The sequence below is a fragment of the Triturus cristatus genome, chromosome 3_2 (assembly GCF_964204655.1).
Source record: "Triturus cristatus chromosome 3_2, aTriCri1.1, whole genome shotgun sequence".
NCBI classification, from domain to species: Eukaryota; Metazoa; Chordata; class Amphibia; order Caudata; family Salamandridae; genus Triturus; species Triturus cristatus.
In genome coordinates, this window is record NC_140584.1 from 298341740 (window position 1) to 298362317 (window position 20578).

Here is a 20578-nt window from a genome sequence, read left to right on the forward strand (position 1 = left end):
CTAAAAATAGATCAATAAACTCACCACACACTTCCAAGAAATGGGGTATGATGCCAATGAACTCACATGGACAGTTTCCAGATAAACCAATCATCTCCCAATCGATTGTAAACATGTCACAATATCTGTTCAGAAAGGAGCAGCATTGGGTTTTCAGATTACACAGTGATAGCTCAGGTCTGAACGATGAGATTCCATGGTTCCGTTTATCTCGTCCCTGACCAGAGAACATTATCCACTCTGAACAATGGTCTAATATGAGATTTCTTGTCCTGTGCCAGCGAAAATTATTTGATCCAACCAGGGCTAAACATTAGACCATATGCCTGACTTTTCTGGGGACACATCATGACGTAGGAGCATTACTGGTTGATCGCCTAGTCCCACGATTCGAAATGCAGGATGCATATAATACACTGCGTGGCTGCCACTGTTCGAGTTGCAACACTGCCAGATTTAAATGGATCCGGTTTAACTTTTTGTGGAGCTTCATTTTACTTATATTCATACACTTAATACAAACCTGCAGTGATGGAGTAGTTTTTCATGCTCTGCAGTGGTCATGACTTTATGCCTAAAAATCCATTTTGAGTTTGTAACCCAGACATCGCATTGCATTCGAGGTATTATTTTGTATGTATGCGTACTGACAGAGGGGATTACTACATTCTCCAGAACTCCATTGTTTAGCACATGCGTGAAGTAACAGGTGCCCAACTGCCGTGATAGATAGTCTGTCTTTCCTTGCGATACGCCGCCTACGTCACAAGCAGGTGGGCGCTGCGTAGTCGCGGACAGGAAGAGATAAGACAGGACACAGGAAGAGATAAGACAAGACTCCTCCAGAGTAGCTGCCTTTCCGAGGCGCGATATCCATGCCAGGGGCACCCATCCACACAGGTACCTATTTGGGTTTGCAATGTCTTTCTTCCTCTCTTTTCAAAGAGAAGGCGGAAGGTACCCTTCACAGTCTGACAAACCGTGTGAGGGAACCACGCGCCTTTAGCGTTCCTAAACAAACATGTCTCCCGACTTCTGGGGTTTCCTTCTGACATTTTTCATGTATGGTCATGTATTGTTGTCACTTACTGCCCTGGCTATTTGCACATTAGCTTTTAGATTGTTGGGAAACCCTCAATGTCTGTTCTAATTTACATATTTTTAAGATTCATTGTTACTGTTACCTTTTAGAGCATGACTCATTAACCAGGTTTGCTGTAGCCTAACAGCACTTACAAAGACTTAAGTGACACCGGCTTTATCTGTTTAGCAACAACATATTCTTGCGTAGGCACACCACTAGTATATTTCCGTGTGTTTTCAAGTCAACTGTGTACTTTGTGCATTTTAAGACTGTGTGTTGCAAAGTCATCCTGTGCCCTGGGCACCCCCCAACTTTTTGCTGACTGATGCTGGTGGTAACTGACTGACTGACTCTGGGCTCTGCCTAAACAGGGCTAGGGCTATGCTGAAAGAAACACATTAGAATACAGTTAAAACACCTACATACACTAGGGTACATAATGGTATGGTGGGTTACCACTGTGATTGGCATGACCTACCCTATAAGCCCCTAGTATATAATAGGGCAGGGGGATTGAAACTACCTAGGAGCCCCTAGTACCCTGGGGCATGGCAGTTAAAAGCCAGCAGCTCTTTTTGCACTTGCATGTGTGCACTGCTGAAGCCTAAGGTCAGTTTAAAAGCAGCACTGGGTGCCAGGACTGCTTTTAAAAAGCACATTGTGCCCAAACTCGACTTTGGGGCACTTAAAACGGATAACCTACACTGTTTTGGCATATTAGGGACCCCCAGGGTCTCCCCTAGGTATCCCAGTGGTGGGGTGGTCAGTTATTTAGAAGGTACACCCTTATAAAATGAGTTTTTATATGCCTGGGTAAAGTGAAATTTCACTCCCTAGCGTCAAATTTGAATTTGACGCTAGGAGTAATGTAGAGGGAGAATCTGCAATATTTCTACAGATCCAGAACCCCTAAAGTCTCCCCTAGTTGCACATGGGGTGGGGTTCCTGAAGGTATAAGGAAAGTACTTATAAAATATGTTTTTGTAAGTCCTGTTGCTGGAAAAATGCCCAAGTCATTTTTTGCAAATCCCCAGTTACATAGGTTAACATAGTAGAAAGTTATTGATTAATAAATCTTGAAAGGAGAGGGATAGAAATGCCATTCAAATACTTCCCAGAACGGTATTAACAAATCCAACAATATCATATTGTTAAATTTCTCCTAAAGTGGACATACAAGAAGTTATAAGACTCTCTTGTTTGTAAGTCCAAAGTCAGCCTTCCAGTGTTCTGCCCTGATTGGTCAGAGTTAAGTGGATTAGCCAGGCTGCGTTGAAGAAGTGATAAAGAGCCCCTGGGGTTAACCAGCTCTGCTAGGAGGGCAGTGTGCTGCTCCATAGGAATGCCAGACCAGGGGAGGAGTCATAAACCATGGTATTCAAAGGCAGAGGGATGGCCACAGTGTCAGTTTCCACTTTACACTTTTGACCCCCACCAGACCTAGATTTAGGCAAGGTATGTGCAGATGGTAAGGGGAGAGTCTATGGAAATAAGCCATCCTAGGGGGTGTGTTTAGCCAGCTCTTACCTCCTAGCTGGAAAATCAGCCATGATGGATTTGGAAGATTTGATGCAATCTGGGACAAAATAATACCACACTCTACAGGATGTGGTCATAACTTAGAGTAGTTACCCTGCTCCCATTGGTCAGAAGTGACCTCCTGCATGACCCAGAGATCTTGGAATAAGTATCTGAGAGGAGCAGAGCCCGCCAGATCTGCTGCTTGAAACTTACTGAAGCAAGAAGTGCCCTGCTGAGACGTTTTGCTGTGCAAAGATTTCTATGGCCTGACCTCTGAAAACTGCACCATCTTAAACTACAGCTCTGTGGATTATTTTGCTGAAAAAGAACTAAAGAGTGGACTCCCTGAAAGCTACAGGTTAAAAGAACCCAATTTGAACATCACCAACTAAATTTACACCTTGGAGAACCATCAGTGGATTTGTAAGGGTTTTGTACCAGTGAATTGTGGGAACTGATGTCCTCAACTTTCAAGGACCATCTTGGAGCTTCCAGACCCTCGGAGTAAGTTTGAGACACTTTGGGACCCCTTGAGGAACTTCAGGAAGAAGTTCAAGAAATTTGGAGAACTTTGGAGCAACTTTGAAAAAAAGCTTGATAGAGGGACCGACTCAACCTGGTCAGCCAGGCCGCCTGCCTTCAGCCGCGAGTCGGCCAAGCCAACCAGGTTCATCCCACTAAAAGCTCCATCGCTTCAACTTCCAGAGATTGACCGGGACTAAAAGAAATCTGAAGCCGGCGAACCCTCACCGGATCCAGCTACATGAGGAGCATCGAGAGACCCAGAGAGAAAAAGCTCCAGAAAAGTTTCTAAGTCCGCTCGTAGAAAAGGTGACCGGGAGCAACTGCGAGAGCCAAGCCGCCTGTCTTCCATCGCGTGTCGACCTGGATTCCTGGGTTGTCCGGCTGAAGCAATCTTGACATGTTTTCTAAGTGCGCTCCAGGGAAGTTGACCGGGACCTCGTCACAAGTCAAGCGGGCGAACCCTCACCGGATCCGGACTGGCTGGGAGCTTTGAGGACCCTCAGGAAGAAAAGCTCCAGAAAAGTTTCTAAGTGTGATGGTAGAAACTGAGACCGGGACCTGCCGGGAGCAGTAGCCGCTCAGGGCTCCATCGCGCCCGGCCTGAAACTGACTTTGGTCCGGTCTATTGCGAGCAGGTATCATAATATGGTGTTATAATCTTCTAAGTGCTATATTTTTTTAAATCTTTGAAAATTCATATCTCGGGTTCCCTACATTGGATGTTTGTCGTTTTGGTGTCATTTTAAAGATAAAAATATTTCCTATGTTTATAAATTGGTGTTGGATTTTTATTATGTGTTGTGTCTTAATTATTTACTGAAATGGTGTTTTTAAATGCTTTACATACCGGTCTTTGAAGTTAAGCCTGTCTGCTCGCAGCCACGTTACCAAGGGTTGAGCATAGGAATAATGTTCTAAGACCTATGCTGAGTCCTATCATGTGTTAGTGGTCTTATTGCCAGTGGCAGACCTACATTTGCCCCTACCAATAACCCACTTTCTAACACTGTGCACCACAGTCAAACTTTTTTCCCCACTTATGTTTCCGAATAGGTTTTGGATGCCAGCTCGAGTTTTTGCACCGAGGTTTAAGGTGTCACAGCCTCACCTGACAATACGGGTAAGTCATAATCACAGTTAATCAATTTATGGATTGACTAATCGTATGGTGTAGTGTTGGTCCTAGAGAGGAACACTATGTTGAAGATTTGTGTTCTAGGAGTGTGCGATGTTAAGTGTCTGTGTATATATATAAACCTAACACTTTATCTCCTTTCAGGGAGTATGCTGACCAGTGAAATGAGCTTTCGAGTGGTGACTCACTCCAACCGCTGGTTGAATATATTTTCCACCTACTGAGTCTGGTATGAGTGGATAGTTATATTTAATTCTACTGTCGGTCCTGAAGAAAGCCGCTACACCTCTACGGAGGGTAAAAGGCTGAAAAATGTCGACCCCCACGGTAATATGACAGGTTGAATCTGCCCCGGTCATAGCCTTATGTTTTAATCCTGACCTCTGGATGCCCCATTAAAGACAGTTTGGCATACCATAGAGTTAGTTTTAGCTCACTTACACTCTCTTCTCCTCTCACCACACCCTGCTCATCTACAGGTTTTAGGCTACCTCTTTTTCTTACAAATAAAATGTCTCTGAGCTCCTCCCTCTCAGTGAGGGGTTTGGAGCCTGCACTGTGACCAGGTTTGCAGATCGAGGATGTTACCCAGTGATGAATCATGCTGCCTACGGGTGGGTGAGGGAAACCGTCCTGTAAAAGGGATACCCCAGCACTCTATTCGATATCTAGACCCTGGGGCCATTTTCTGTGTTTTCTAGTTGTGGTCGTCCCCTGCTGGTCTTAAAACCTCATCAGGCCTTCCTTTCTTGTGTATTGAACTAATTTCGGTTTACCAACATTTGTATACATGGATTTGCTTCAAAACCCATGGGTGGTTGCAAGGGAACACCTATGCACAATCCAAGGAATGCCCCCTTGACGCAAAGTAACGTAAAGAAGCCCATAGTGCAACTTTGTAATACTGTGGGATTCTATCAAATGCAAACACTATCCAAAGCAAATCCTTCTTTACATTGGATAGTCAGTGACGTCACTAGGGTTGGTGTCACCCGGTGCGGGTAACTCATGGTGTCACCCCCTCACGACTTACCGCATGGACCGAGTCCGCCAGTGGACACAGTTGGCAAATAACGGGACCATAGAGAATCCTTAGTAACGTTTGTAAATGTAGGTCCTATATTTACAAAATGTGCCTGTTAACAACAGTGTGATAATGACTCATTAATCAGGTTGTACAGTGGGCTACCTCCTAGTCAACAGTTTAATGGAATTTATAATATCATAGGTATGGTACGTTTTACTGGTGTGGTGTTCCCACTATCCAGCAACACGATATATCAGTGGTCGAAGTGGGGGAAAAAAGTAGGGGAACTGTGGGCGGAGAATCAGAGGGCGGGAATGACCCAAGGATTGGCTCAGTGGGTGGAGCCAGAGGTGTGGCCAGAATGCGCAAACATCCCAATTTTTTGTATTTGTTTGGTTTCACTGCCCAGTTTTATCAACCAATGGATACACATGATTATTTAAGGTTATAATGAGTCATTGACAGTAAAATGTGTTCACAAAGTGGGATATGCTTCTAATCACAGAATGTCCCAAATACGATAAAATGTGGAAGCACAAGCCATTTGTCTCCGAGCCATGGAGTTTCTGTCATCAGCACTTCTCCCTTTTCCAAAACAGCAGTTCAAACATGAATGGCTAAAAATCCTAGTTTGCAAATGTTTTCTAAATAATAATGGCTCTGCCATATTTGCCTCATAATGCAAGATCTGCAGCATGATCTGACCATTTAAACTAATAAATTGTTTGTAGCTCAAGCGTATCAAAAGTTAATAAAAAATGTGACTTGTGTTGCTGCGGAGTAGATGACAGTTAATAGCTCACTGTTGTATGTTAGGATTTTAACTTATAAACTGCAAGTAACAAAAGGATCTCTCTGACAAAAGCAGTAGCCCACTGGCCTATTTACATTATGTGCACTTTGTGATCTGCATGGTACATGTTCTTTGCAGCTAAAAGTGACAGCATCCTGGAAAAAGTAAACACTCATAGGGAATGCAACATTTTGCAAACCATGTGAAATGTAAGCAGGAACAACATGGTTACCTTAACTCTTTTACACTCACTGTTCAGAAATCAGTGAGTGCTTTTGCCTGAAAAGTTAAAGACAAGTTCAACACACACGCACTTTATGTAGTCTCAAAGGCAGCTTCAACACACACACTTTATGCGGTCTCCAGTTTACCTTTGTTTACTCTCTACCATCGTCTCCCGGTTCTGTTTTTAATCAGATTGCCGCTTTCCTACCCACGGTCTGTGCCTTGAGACACTCAAATCGCTGCCCTTTCCTTGGGACGCTCAGGGAATCGATACGTGTACTCCCGACCCCCCCAGCTCCCACACACCCTGGCCTGTACCCGCCAGCAGAGCTCACGACCTGTCCTGGGCAGCCTCCCTCCTGCATTACTGAGGCACTCGAGAAAAGGGTTCGAGTCTCGGGGTCGCGTCCACATACTGTGATTCTGGCAAATCACTTAATCTCCCCGTGCCTGAATATGTAATGTAAATACGGTGCTCACGTACAGCGCTCCAATACCTTCGGGTCGAGTTCGCGCTATATAAAAGATGCAAAAAAAAAAGCAAAGCAGAAAAATAAAACAGGGTCGGAACTAGGACAGCCTGTCGCGCGTGCTCGCGGACATTACATCAGAATCACGCGCACTGTCATCTTGATCGTTATGTGCATCTTGTGAATTTGAGGCTCGCACGCATTAAACAGTTTGGGTACTTGCAAATGAAAAATACAACTCCCACAATGCACTGCTTTATTAAATCAAAGCCTATGAATGGAAAGAACGAGGTCGGAGTGAATGACTCAGTCTTCCCTCCTCAAGGGTGAGTGGCGCGCCCAGCCACGGTTTTGCCATTTCCATTCACTCAGACACTTGGGACCCTGTGTTATAATGAGTTTATTAAGATAAATGCCAACAGCGCAGTGTGAAAGCAGCACCGGACCATCTCATCCCAACCAGCGTGGGAGACCTTTGCCAATGTAGCGCCTCGAAGTGTTTTTCCACTTACCTAATGTCGCCCTGGACGTTCCCAGAAGGTGGTGTACGTGCAGCACGTCACGGCGCTTCTGGTGCTGGGAACCCTCTGAGGGGTCCTTCCACGATCCACAGATGCACCGGGGTTGGGAGGGGGGATATCGGAGCCCCCTCACTTCAGCAGGGGTAAGTACAGACCTCTCGGAGCCTTCTCAACCTCTGAGGGGTCGATCCACAAGGACGCCAGGGGGGACCCCAAAGTCTGCAGCAATCAGTTCACGCGAGACACAGGGCTAACCACGTGCTTCCAAGACCCTTGGAAGAACACCCCCCCCCCCCCCACTAATATTATTCAAGGCTCCGCATGGAGAGGGATGACCCCAGGCTCGGGGTGTGAGCACGGACCCCCTCGGCCTTGGATGCAGACTGGAGGGCGCTCCGAGAATGAGTGCACACTAAGCACGGACACCCTAATCGTCCCTCGTGAGTCACGCGCACTTGGGGCCCAATGCGCATGCGGGGGGGTCGGGATTCACAACATCGCCGACTGCACTGCACCCCTCTAGTGACGACATGACGTCCGGCGCGCAGACGCGGCGGAGGAGGAGGAGACAGTGCGCTCTGCGCACAGGCGGCACCTCCTCCTGCTGAATAGAAGGTAACCGTTTAGGTTAGGTTGCGCGCGTCGCGTCCACGGTCCTTGCGTTTCGGAATCTGGACTGTTTGTTTCAATAACATTTTGCACGGACGGTGCAGTGCACCACACACACACACCGACCGGACCGGCCCTTTGGTGTCACCCCCCGTGAGGGTGTCACCCGGTGCTGTCCGCACCCCCTAGTGACGCCACTGTGGATAGTAAATCGCATCTTAACACTCTGTACCAAGCTTGTGTCACAGAAGAACCAGTTACTTACCTTCGGTAACGCTTTTTCTGGTGGATACAGTATCTGCCTGTGGATTCCTCACCTTGTGAATATCCCCTGCGCCAGCATTCCACGGAACTTTTCTTCCCCAGCATTCCACGTCGACGTCACAATACATCGGCTCCGCACGCGACTCCGTACGACGTCATCGGAGCCATAAGAAGCCCACGTCGGCGTGATGACGTCAGTTCCACCCATTTTTTCCGTGCCTTCGAGGCGAACAGGTGAACCAACGACAACTCCAAGTATACACAGTATACAGAATACCAATACATATACATAGCATACAAAAACAAAGGAATGCTAATCAAACAAGCATTTCCTACCAATGTACAAGAGAATATACAAACATTTCAAACAAGACCTATTCCATGGTATACAAAGGTGGACAACGGGGAGGCGGGTGGGTCAGTGAGGAATCCACAGGCAGATACTGTATCCACCAGAAAAAGCGTTACCGAAGGTAAGTAACTTGTTCTTCTGATGGATACATCTGCCAGTGGATTCCTCACCTTGTGAATAGATTCCCACAGCAGTCCCCACTCCCGGAGGAGGGTGTCCACCTTTCTATACCAGAAAGTCTTGCAAGACAGAACGCGCGAAGTGGCCCTCCCTCCTCATCTCAGAGTCCAAGCAATAATGCTTTGCGAAAGTATGGAGGGAGGCCCAAGTCGCGGCCTTACAAATATCTGCCACAGGAACACCCCGGGCCAGAGCAGATGTTGAAGACTTAGCTCTAGTAGAGTGAGCACGAATACCCTCAGGAGGAGTCTTACCAGCCAAGGCGTAGCAGATCTTGATGGTCAGTATAATCCATCTTGACAGCGTGCGCTTGTGCACCGCTTTACCTTTAGAACGACCAACGTAGCCAATAAAAAGCTGGTCATCAATACGAAAGTCCTTGGTCCTGTCCAAATAAAAACTCACAGCCCTCTTCGGGTCAAGGCGATGGAGTCTTTCTTCTTCTTTGGAAGGATGAGGGGGTGGATAAAAAACAGGGAGGGTAATAGACTGCCCCAAATGGAAAGGAGTAACAACTTTTGGCAGGAAAGCAGCCCTGGTCCTGAGAACCATCCTTTCAGCATGTAAGGTAAGAAAAGGAGGTTTTGAACTAAGAGCTTGAAGCTCACTCACCCTCCTTGCCGAGGTTATGGCTACAAGAAAAACCACCTTAAAGGACAACAGCCTCAAAGGACAATTATGAAGAGGCTCAAATGGGGACCCCATTAAAAAGGTTAAGACAAGATTAAGGTCCCACTGAGGCATTACAAATGGAGTAGGAGGAAACATGTTTGTAAGGCCCTTGATGAACCTCAGAACAACCGGAGATTTAAACAACGAAGGTTGATCTGGAAGGCACAGAAATGCCGATAAGGCCGAAAGGTAGCCCTTGACCGTGGCCACAGCACAGCCCTGCCGAGCCAAGGAAAGAGCAAACTGAAGCACATCAGAAAGATGAGCCTTTAAAGGGTCAATGGATCTCTCTCCACACCACTTTACAAACTTAGACCACCTGTAGGAGTATATGGACTTGGTGGAGTGTCGCCTGGCCGATAAAATAACGTCCACCACATCAGGTGGGAGAGAAAAGGAACTCAGGTTGCCCCGTTCAATCTCCAGGCATGAAGGTGTAAGCTCTGGAGGTGGGGGTGTAGAACCTGCCCCTCCGACTGCGAGAGGAGGTCTGCCCTCAAAGGGAGACGGAGCGGAGGGCCCGAGGAGAGGTGGAGAAGATCTGTGTACCACACCCTTCTTGGCCAGTCCGGGGCGACCAAAATGACTTGGGCCCGGTCTTGGCGAATCTTCCTCAGAACCCGAGGAATCAAGGGTATGGGAGGAAACGCGTAAAGGAGTCGTGAGCCCCAACTCAACTGAAACGCGTCCCCCAACGCCCCCCTGCATCGGATATTGGAGACTGCAGAATGACGGGCAGTGCGCGTTCTCTCGGGTGGCAAACAGGTCCACCCGAGGTGTCCCCCACGTCCGAAAGACGCGACGAACCACCTCCGGATGGAGCCTCCACTCGTGGTCGGCGGAGAACTGCCGACTGAGACTGTCCGCACGCACGTTCAGCACCCCGGCCAGATGATTTGCCATCAGACAAATCTGATGGTCCTGAGCCCAGGACCATAGTCGTAAGGCCTCTCTGCAGAGACAAAGAGATCCTACTCCTCCCTGTTTGTTTATATACCACATCGCGGTCGTGTTGTCCGTCAGGACTTGAACTGACTGACCGCGAAGGGAAGGAAGGCCTTGAGTGCCAAACGAATCGCCCGCAATTCCAGAAGGTTGATATGAAACAACCTCTCCTCTGGAGACCAAAGACCCTTGATCTCCAAATCCCCCAGATGAGCTCCCCACCCTAGGGTGGAGGCATCCGTTATCACTGTGGCCACCGATGGAGGTAGATGGAAAGGCTTTCCTTGGGACAGATTGCCCTCCACGCTCCACCAAGACAGATCCGCTGCAGCTTCTCCGGAGATCTTGATCGACTCCCCGAGATCCCCGTTGTGCTGATACCACTGCTTGCGGAGGCACCACTGGAGCGCCCTCATGTGCCAGCGTGCATGGTTGACCAACAGAATGCAGGAAGCGAACAGACCGAGCAGGCGAAGGACCTTCAGAACTGGAACAACCGCTCCACTGTGGAATAAAGGGACCATCTCCTGAATGTCGAGAATCCTTTGAGGAGGAGGGAATGCTCGACACACAGTAGTGTCCAGTACTGCCCCTATAAACAGGTTGCGTTGAGAGGGCACCAGGTGAGATTTGGGCACATTGATTGAAAAACCCAAGTCGAACAACAGCTGAGCTGTCACCTGCAGATGACGCTGCACCATCTCCGGGGACTCTGCCTTCAGAAGCCAGTCGTCCAGGTAGGGAAAAACCGGAATCCCCGACCTCCTGAGATGAGCAGCCACCACTGCCATCACCTTTGTGAAGACTCGAGGTGCAGTAGTAAGACCAAACGGGAGGACCGCAAACTGATAATGTTGCGACCCAACCGTAAAACGGAGATACTTCCTGTGCGACTTCAGGATTGGGACATGGAAGTACGCGTCCTGCAAGTCGAGCGACACCATCCAGTCTCCTTGCTGCAACGCTTGAAGAACCTGCGCAAGGGTCAGCATCTTGAACTTCTCCTGTTTCAGGTAAAAATTCAAGATTCTGAGGTCCAGAATCGGACGCAATCTGCCGTCCTTCTTGGGGATCAGGAAATACCGGGAGTAGCATCCCTGACCTCTTTCCTGCTCCGGAACCACCTCTATTGCGCCCTTCTGAAACAAGGCTTGAACTTCTTTCTGCAGGAGAAGCAGGTGGTCCTCCGAGCAATAACCTTGGCAAGGAGGGTAAGGGGGAGGAAACTCCCGAAAGGGAAGGGCGTACCCAGTCTCTACGAGGTTCAAAACCCAAAGGTCGGTTGTAACAGATTTCCAACCCCGCAGAAAGTAGGACACCCGACCCCCCACAGGCCTTACATGATCCAGGATGGGGGATCTAGGGCTGCTTCCCTGAGGCCTCATTTGGAGCAGAGGAGGAGGAGGAAGAAGAGGGGTTACGACCAGAACCTCTCCGACCCCTTTGCTTCCCTCTATAGGAGCGATAGAGGGGATTCTGCTGCTGTTGTTGCTGCTGCTGTTGTGGCTGTCGGAAGGAGCGAAAGGATGATCTTCCGAATCCCCTAGCCTTACGGAAAGTTGAACCTCTAGCAGGAACCTGCAGACCCAAGGACTTCGCCGTCAACCTACTGTCCTTAAAACGTTGAAGGGCAGAATCTGCCTTCTCCCCAAACAACTTTTGTCCATCAAAGGGCAGATCCACCAGCGTAGCCTGAACATCTGCAGAAAACCCTGAGGAACGGAGCCAAGCCTGTCTCCTTGCGGCAATGGACGACCCCATAATCCTCGCCACAGAGTCCGCCGTATCCAGCCCAGACTGGATCACCTGCCTGGCAGCTGCCTGAGTGTCCGCCACAACCTCCATGAAGGACGACTTATCCCCCTCAGGTAACTTAGGGGCCAAAGTTTTTATAGAGTCCATCAGGGCATGAACATAACGCCCCAGCAAGCATGTGACATTTGATGACTTCAACGCCATACTTCCTGAGGAGAAAGTCTTTTTGGCCGCCTGATCAACTTTCTTTGACTCCCTATCAGCAGGAGATTGGGGGAAAGCACCCGAAGCATGTTTAGAACATGAAGCCTGCACCACTAGGCTCTCCGGAGAAGGATGCGTGGATAAAAAAATCCGGGTCTCCTGGCGCAACCCTGTATCTCCTTGCCACCTGCCTGCAAACTGCCGGAGCTGATAGAGGCTTCTTCCACACCTCCAACACTGGTTCCAAGAGAGCCTCATTGAAAGGTAACAAAGGCTCCGAAGCCGACATCGGGGAGTGCAACACCTCTGTAAGCAGATTGGACTTGTATTCCACAGAGGGCAGCTGCAGATCAAATAACTCCGCGGCCTTCTTGATCACAACATGGTAGGGCGCCAATTCCTGTGGTGGAGAAGACCTTGTAGAAGCATGCTCCCACTCCGGGGTGGTATCCAAACCACTTGCCACCTCTATACCTCCAAACTCATCCGAAGAAGAGTCGACTTCACCTTCTTCCACCTCAGCCCGATATCTATCCTCCTCCAAAACCCTTTGGGCCTCCCGCCTCGATCGGATCCGGGGAGCCGGCGTCGACGACGTCGTGCGCGGCGTCGGTGGAGCCAAAGGCACAGGCGTCGGAGGCGCCACAGGTGGAGTCGGCGGCGCCGGATGCGGCGTCGATGGAGTCGGCCTCGGCGTCAGAGAAGGCTCCGAAGATTGATGATCCATCCGAGGTCGAGCCGGATTCCCAACCGGCGCCGGAAACTGCCAAGAAGGCGCCATCGGCATAAAAGGCAGAAAAGGAGCCTGAGCGTATTGCTGCGGCACTCCCAGAGAAAACGCCATCGGACCCACGGGACCTGCTGGTGCTCCGGATGGGAAGGATGCTCTCTGAAAAATGCCATACATGGCATTCAGAAATCCCGAAGGATCCGTACCTGGAGCCGGGAATTGGGGATAAGGAACTGCCCCTGTATCCTCCTGTGGAGTCACCGGCGTCGGCTCCTCAGAATCCTCCACCGGAGCCGCGGAGTCACCAGGCACCGGAACAGACTCTTCCTGCTCCTGCTCCACATCAGATTCCACCCGACCTGGAGTCGAAGCCTTGGACGGCGCCGGCGTCGGGGAACGAGCTGGAGTCCGCTTCGGAGAGGGAGACTTCGAAGACTTATCAGGAGAAGGCGAAGGAGACAAGACCTTGCTCTGACGTCGACGAGGCGAAGCCGACCTCGACCTCTTAGACTTCGAGGACCGACGCCGAGAAGAATGCTTCCTCTTCTTATGGTGCTTCTTCGACTTCGACGACCTCGAAGTCGAAGACTCCCGCCTGGACTTCTCCTTTTTCCTCCCTCTCTTCTCCTCACCGATCTTCTTCATGAAGAGTTTGGTCTTCCTCTCCTTCAGCGCTTTAGGATTCATGCTCCTACAGCACCCGCACTCATCCACGTCATGATCAGAGGAGAGACACCATAAACAGTTCTGATGCGGATCCGTCATGGACATCAGGCCTCCGCACTCCCTACAGGGCTTAAAGCCCGACTTCCTCGTCGAAGACATACCGATTTTAACAAAAATACACCACTAGATTACAAAGTATCTAGAGAGCACTGGGAAAAAACCGTTGCGCGTCGACGGCGCGGAAAAAAGAGAACTGACGTCATCACGCCGACGTGGGCTTCTTATGGCTCCGATGACGTCGTACGGAGTCGCGTGCGGAGCCGATGTATTGTGACGTCGCCCACGTCGACGTGGAATGCTGGGGAAGAAAAGTTCCGTGGAATGCTGGCGCAGGGGATATTCACAAGGTGAGGAATCCACTGGCAGATGTATCCATCAGAAGTAAAGCAAACCCGGCATGAAGCGTTCGTAAACCTGGGCCGGAGTGTCAGTAACAATGAATGAGTGAGATCAAGTGTGAATTAAAGTGAGTGAGAATGTATGTGAATGAGTACCAGGGAGTGTGAGACAATGAGTGTGAGTGAATGTGAGTGACGATGTGATACTTTCAAGTTTGTCGCTGACCCAGGCACACTGAAGATAATTGTTCTCTTATAGACACCCCCAGGGCAAAATACTGGAACAGGCATACTTGCAGCATTTTGTTCCATGACAGACAACTGCGACAAAATGCTGGCACTGGCACCCTAGGATTAATTTTTAACAAAAAGGGCACCAATGGTAAAATACTGGTACTGGGCTCCTAGAGGCAATTTATGTCACATAGGGCACAAAAGGAAAAATAGGGTCATACTCGAGGAAATACTTGGCATGTCAACATCAGTGACAACATGTTGGAACTAGCACAGTGGTGGAAATTCCTAGCATATGAGAGAGTGAAAACCATCCCAAAATGCTGGCCCCGGCATACTATGCTGAGTTTTGACATAAGAGTGAACTATGGTGTGTGGATGGCATAAATTGTAAAATTGCGGCACTGACATTTTATGACATTTCTGATATAAGAAGTTCCCAATGGAATATTGGGGAGCCTGTGACAAAATGCTGACCCTGACAAAGGTATTTTTTTACATTGGGGGTGGGGGGAGGACCGATACTACATTCTGGAAAAAATGAGATCTACCCTTGAGGAAAGTAAGGTTTCATTGGCGCGGGATACCAAGAAGGATTCGAATATTTCAGCATGCCTTTCAACGCCTAGCCAATTTGGGTGAACACTGTGATTTAAAATGATGATTTCACCCCATTGTTTATTCAATGGAGGAGAAGCCCCTCAGAAGAGGCCTGGTTTACTCACTATGCTCGCTCATTACAATTAAGGGCAAGTATTATGTCCCAGATCTTTCAAATATCAAGTCAGCACCATAATTTACGCTATCTAAAATGGACATCAGTTATGTTGTTATATTAATCGTGCTGTTATGGTACTTCTGCGATGTCAATTATTGTGATGTTTGGGTCATGTGACATGCCTTCATGGAAACAAAATTAGAGTCAAAGGTGATATGAGGTCATGCGATGTCATTAAGGTCAAAGGGTATGTGATGTAACTTGCGCTATCATAGGCAATTTGTTGAATCGACGCCCATGCTCAGCCATATAGCACTGAACATAACTTTTCCCACTGAACCAATTAGGTCTGTAGCCATGGCCATAGGCTTGTTACCATAGCCAACTCGGGCACACTACACTGAGCATAAGCTTTCTAACAAGGCAAAAAGTGCCCTACTGGCACTCAATTAGTAAAAGCACACACATTTTCAGCTCAATCAAAAGTTTGTTGGGAAGACCAACACGTGGCAGAGCCCAAGTGCCTTTCTTATTACTACTTCTGTAGTTTTTCAGGTGGCCATACAAGGTCAGGAAAAAGCCGCGCTGTCAAGGCAGACATCAAAAGTGCAAGGGGAAATCATAATTATATAAAAAAACAAATACACAAACTACGTAAAACAATGATGTAAAAAATGTGCCACTTTTTTTTTTCTAAAATGGCTTTCATTAATCTGGTCTGGGCTATTAAACGTCAAAAAATGTTCTTGAATAATTAAGCTGAAAACTGGGTTAATTTAAGCTTGTACACAGCTGTGCAATAAAGGTCATTAAAATATTTCACTTTCACACACTGCAACTTATTTATTTATGACCCAGTTCACTGCTAGCGCATGTTATGGAAACATCCAAAAGCTTTACGCTGTGACGTCATACAGCGTCAACTGGTGCACAACACAGAACCAGGGAAAGCGGATCCGTGCCCGGTTTTCAGTCTAACAAACCTCTATATAAAGGATTATCGTGAAGAAAAATTTTAAGTTTATATCATGCGAATATTCTGGAATGCTAGAATGGCTCCAGCCTGCGAGGACCAATCCTAGACACCCGTTTTATTCATCCTGAGAATTATTAGATTAGACTCAGAAAGAATATTAGACCTAGGGGTGGGCGGAATTTGCGTAATCGCGTTACGCAAATCTCCGCGAAACGGTAAAAAATCTCCGCGAACACGCAGAAATTCCGCGAACACGCGGAATTGCTTGTTCGCGATGCTTTTTTCTTGTTCACAATCGCTGTTTGCGTGCTCGGGGAGAAATATCTCGAACACGCATTTTGGGAACGCGAACAAGCAAAAATTTCGCGAAGTTGCAGAAAGCGGAATTTTGTGCAATTTCGCGTTATCCGCATAACGCGAAATTGACCAAATTACGCAAATTACGCGAACGGAACGGAATTCGCCGCCCAGGCCTAATTAGACCACTACATTTCGCTAGATAACAAAAACAGATGCGCCCATGTTCTGCAAAAGAGAATAACTGTAGAGTTTACAGGCAGAATTATTTAACAAATAAAGATTTCAGATATCCTAAGCCGAAGACTAATGGGAGAGGGCTAAATGCTTACTACTGTGGACATTTTAATAAACTCCAAAGCAGCTTGAAGGAGGGGTGGGGGGTCCTTCAAACCGACTGGCTGGGTTAATGCGGCATGAATAAAGCACCTTTTGTAATGTTCAGTAAAAGACAAACATTAGTCAAATAAACACATGCATACAGTTGAAAATACATATTAGAAACCAGCTCAGACCTTAATTGGGTTAACCACATAATTTCTTTGCAGTAAAAGACAAACATTAGTAAAATAAACACACGCATACAGTTGAAAATACATATTAGAAGCCAGCTCAGACCTTAATTGGGTTAACCAAATAATTTCTTTGCGACTGTTTACATTCTTGTCTGACGAAGCGAGCCTCCCTCAACACCCTAGCTATTTAAAAATAGGTCTCTATTTGCTTGGCTTAAACTAAGGCTACTGTACTTGGTAAACACAGTACCTTGAACCTAACTCTGTATAGGTTAAGTTGAGAGTACCATTTTAGACCGGCATACCGATGTCTGCTCAAAGAAAAGTAGAATTCTGTTTTAATGCGGCTAAACGGCCCACCTTTTCAGGCTGAAGAAACAGGTCAGAGGCAACGTTAAGCGGTTACCTTGCACCAGTGGTTTTCAGTGTGAATCTCTTGCGGTTAATGGAAGGAGATTATGAAAACAGATTTCAATACAAAGTCTGCTGCTGCCAGAAAAAGAGATGCAAGCAAAATACGCACAGAGAAACACATACTAATAAGTGCATACATAGTATATGAGTATATATAAGGTGTTTTATCAATACAAATATTTTACATTTTAAAACTGAACTTTACCTTCCAGGATCCCGCTGCGACTATAATGTGGAAGGGAAAACAGCTAAGCAGCACATTTTGGGACATTGCAGAAGGTGCCACATAGCAACACAGTACTTGCCTTGAAAGGACCAGTCCCGACAATGCCGCAGACCAGCGGGCACCTCATCACCACTGGATCTCCGATCACCAACCGCTGCTCCTTGTGAGTGATCCATGAAATGCAAACTCAGATTTGAAGGAGGTCAGCTGCCTTCCCGCCCATGGTACGCTGTAGGGTCCACTGGAAGGTTCCTGCAACCAAGAGAGAACTGTCAAAAACAATCAAAAAGCATGTCTATCAAATCATGAGAATCAGTAACTGGAGCAGAATGAGCACACACCCACTGGGCACCCAGACAGAGACGTTTTAAGGCATGGGCAAAGTGGGCTCTGGCCCAGGACCCCAGCTTTTCAGGTGAGCCTCTGATAGAGCCTGCAGAGTCTTGACCTGATGACCTTGAAAAAAAAAATCAGCAGATTGTTCTAAATAGCGTTTTTCTATCATCTGTGCAGGCAAATAAATAGAAGGAAAAACATGAAATACCTTATACATCCTGGGCTTTGGACCACTTTTCTGGAGTGCCCAGTGGGTACTAGAAAACTCCCTTGCCCAAACATGGCGCTGCTCACATACACGCCCTGATTGGAGCGAATGGCCTCCCTCGGCACTCCACAGCACACTAGAGGCCTGCACTTACTCTGAGCTCAGCTGTCTTAAGAGAGCTGAGCTGAGAGGTTTAAATTGAGTATGGCTGTCTGGCCGTTCCAAGACGGCCGGCCAAAGAGACATGCGCACTTTAGACAGTGCAAAGAGCCCTCTGCCTACCATTCCTCCCTGCTGTTACTCAACAGTGCCCATGCAGACGCTCAGTTCAGGACTGGACTTTAAAAAATAAAATGGTAATATATTACCATTTTATTTTTCATTTCGGGGAGGGGCTTTGGGGGCATTTAAGTGGGGCGACGCTCCTCCGCTCCAACGGAGGAGCCTCCCATGGCCGTGGTACTGTCCAACATGGCTAAACAAAATAATATACAAGGTCAACAGATTTCAAACAGACTAGAACTATTGGCTTTGCCAATGCTTGTTTCACATGAGAAGCTGTGTTTACGATCCCTTTCTCTGAACGCATAGTTAGGGTATTTTGTAATTTTAACTAATGACTGACTCGTACTGTAATACAGCTGGAAGGAGAAGGCAACAGGTTTCCAGAGGTTTTCCAATATGTATGCAAAAGTGCTTGCTTTACAAAGTAAAATACAAATATCTCAGAATACATGTCTGAAAAATAGAAAGTACAATCAAGGAACTTAAATCGTATGATATCGGCGGCCAGCACTCCCATTCTAACAAGCATTGGCATAGCCAATAGGTCTCGCTTTTGGGACCTTATAAGTATTTAGTTTTGCAGCACAATATCCTTGGTGCAACAACATCAGCTGTTGCATGGCTAAACCTTGTACCTTATAAGTGTTTAGCCATGCAACAGTTGATGTTGTTGCACCAAGGATATTGTGCTGGACAACTAAACACTTAATGTCCCAAAGGCGAGACCTATTGGCTATGCCAATGCTTGTTTAGCGATGTTGTGCAGCATGGATAAAGAGGAACCCCCCATTAAAAAAAAAAGAAGATGCTATTATGCAGTCACAGCAGCTGTGTCATTTTGTAGGTAAAAGCACAACACATGAATGCACCTACAGCGTGCGTGTGAAGTTTTCTTTTTTTCTTTTTTATTTACTGATCCAAGTTGTACTGGTAAATAAAGAAAAATAAAGCAGTGTGAAAGCTTTTTTTTTTAAGGTGTGTGGAGGGAAATAACAAAAGCAGGGCTCAGAAGCAACGCGGAGAGTACTGGTGCGGGAATGATTACAGAGGAGCGAGAGAGTGTGTGTGGTTGTGTGTGTGGTTGTGTGTGTGTGGTTGTGTGGTTGTGGTTGTGTGGGTGTGGTTGTGTGGGTGTGGTTGTGTGGGTGTGGTTGTGGTTGTGTGGGTGGTTGTGAGTGTGTGGTTGTGTGTGTGTGTGGTTGTGTGTGTGTGGTTGTGTGTGTGTGTGTGTGGGTGTGGGTGTGGGTGTGGGTGTGTGTGTGTGTGTGTGTGTGTGTGTGTGGTTGGTTGTGTGTGTGTGTGTGGTTGTGTGTGTGGTTGTGTGTGTGTGTGTGTGTGTGTGTGTGTGTGTGTGTGGGTGTGTGTGTGGTTGTGTGTGGTTGTGTGTGTGGTTGTGTGTGTGGTTGTGTGTGTGGTTGTGTGTGTGTGGTTGTGTGTGTGGTTGTGTGTGTGTGGTTGTGTGTGGTTGTGTGTGTGTGGTTGTGTGTGTGTGGTTGTGTGTGTGTGGTTGTGTGTGTGTGGTTGTGTGTGTGTGTGTGTGTGTGTGTGTGTGTGTGTGTGTGTGTGTGTGTGGTTGTGTGTGTGTGTGTGTGTGTGTGTGTGTGTGTGGTTGTGTGTGTGTGTGTGTGGTTGTGTGTGGTTGTGTGTGTGTGTGTGTGGTTGTGTGTGTGGTTGTGTGTGTGTGTGGTTGTGTGTGTGTGTGTGTGGTTGTGTGTGTGTGTGTGGTTGTGTGTGTGTGTGTGTGTGGTTGTGTGTGTGTGTGTGTGTGGTTGTGTGTGTGTGTGTGGTTGTGTGTGTGTGGTTGTGTGTGTGTGGTGTGTGTGTGGTTGTGTGTGTGGTTGTGTGTGTGTGGTTGTGTGTGTGTGGTTGTGTGTGTGTGTGGTTGTGTGTGTGGTTGTGTGTGTGTGTGTGTGTGTGTGTGTGTGTGGTTGTGTGTGTGGTTGTGTGTGTGTGGTTGTGTGTGTGGTTGTGTGTGTGTGTGGTTGTGTGTGTGTGTGTGGTTGGTTGGTTGTGTGTGTGTGTGTGTGTGGTTGGTTGTGTGTGTGTGGTTGTGTGTGGTTGTGTGTGTGTGGTTGTGTGGGTGTGGTTGTGTGGGTGTGGTTGTGGTTGTGTGGGTGGTTGTGAGTGTGTGGTTGTGTGTGTGTGTGGTTGTGTGTGTGTGGTTGTGTGTGTGTGTGTGTGGGTGTGTGTGTGTGTGTGGGTGTGGGTGTGGGTGTGGGTGTGTGTGTGTGTGTGTGTGTGTGTGTGTGGTTGGTTGTGTGTGTGTGTGTGGTTGTGTGTGTGGTTGTGTGTG

The 20578-nt window shown here is 47.6% G+C and overlaps 1 protein-coding gene across 4 annotated transcripts in view; it reads right to left on the minus strand.

The window, feature by feature from the left end:
• Positions 1-20578, minus strand: part of PHACTR4 (phosphatase and actin regulator 4) — a 464595-nt gene that overhangs the window by 344841 nt on the left and 99176 nt on the right. For all 4 annotated transcript variants that reach the window (XM_085647671.1, XM_085647667.1, XM_085647669.1 and 1 more), the window contains exon 2: positions 17536-17708. In XM_085647671.1, the coding sequence (XP_085503797.1) occupies positions 17536-17632 (97 nt within the window). In that variant the 5' untranslated portion in view covers positions 17633-17708. The remainder of the gene's footprint in view (positions 1-17535; positions 17709-20578) is intronic.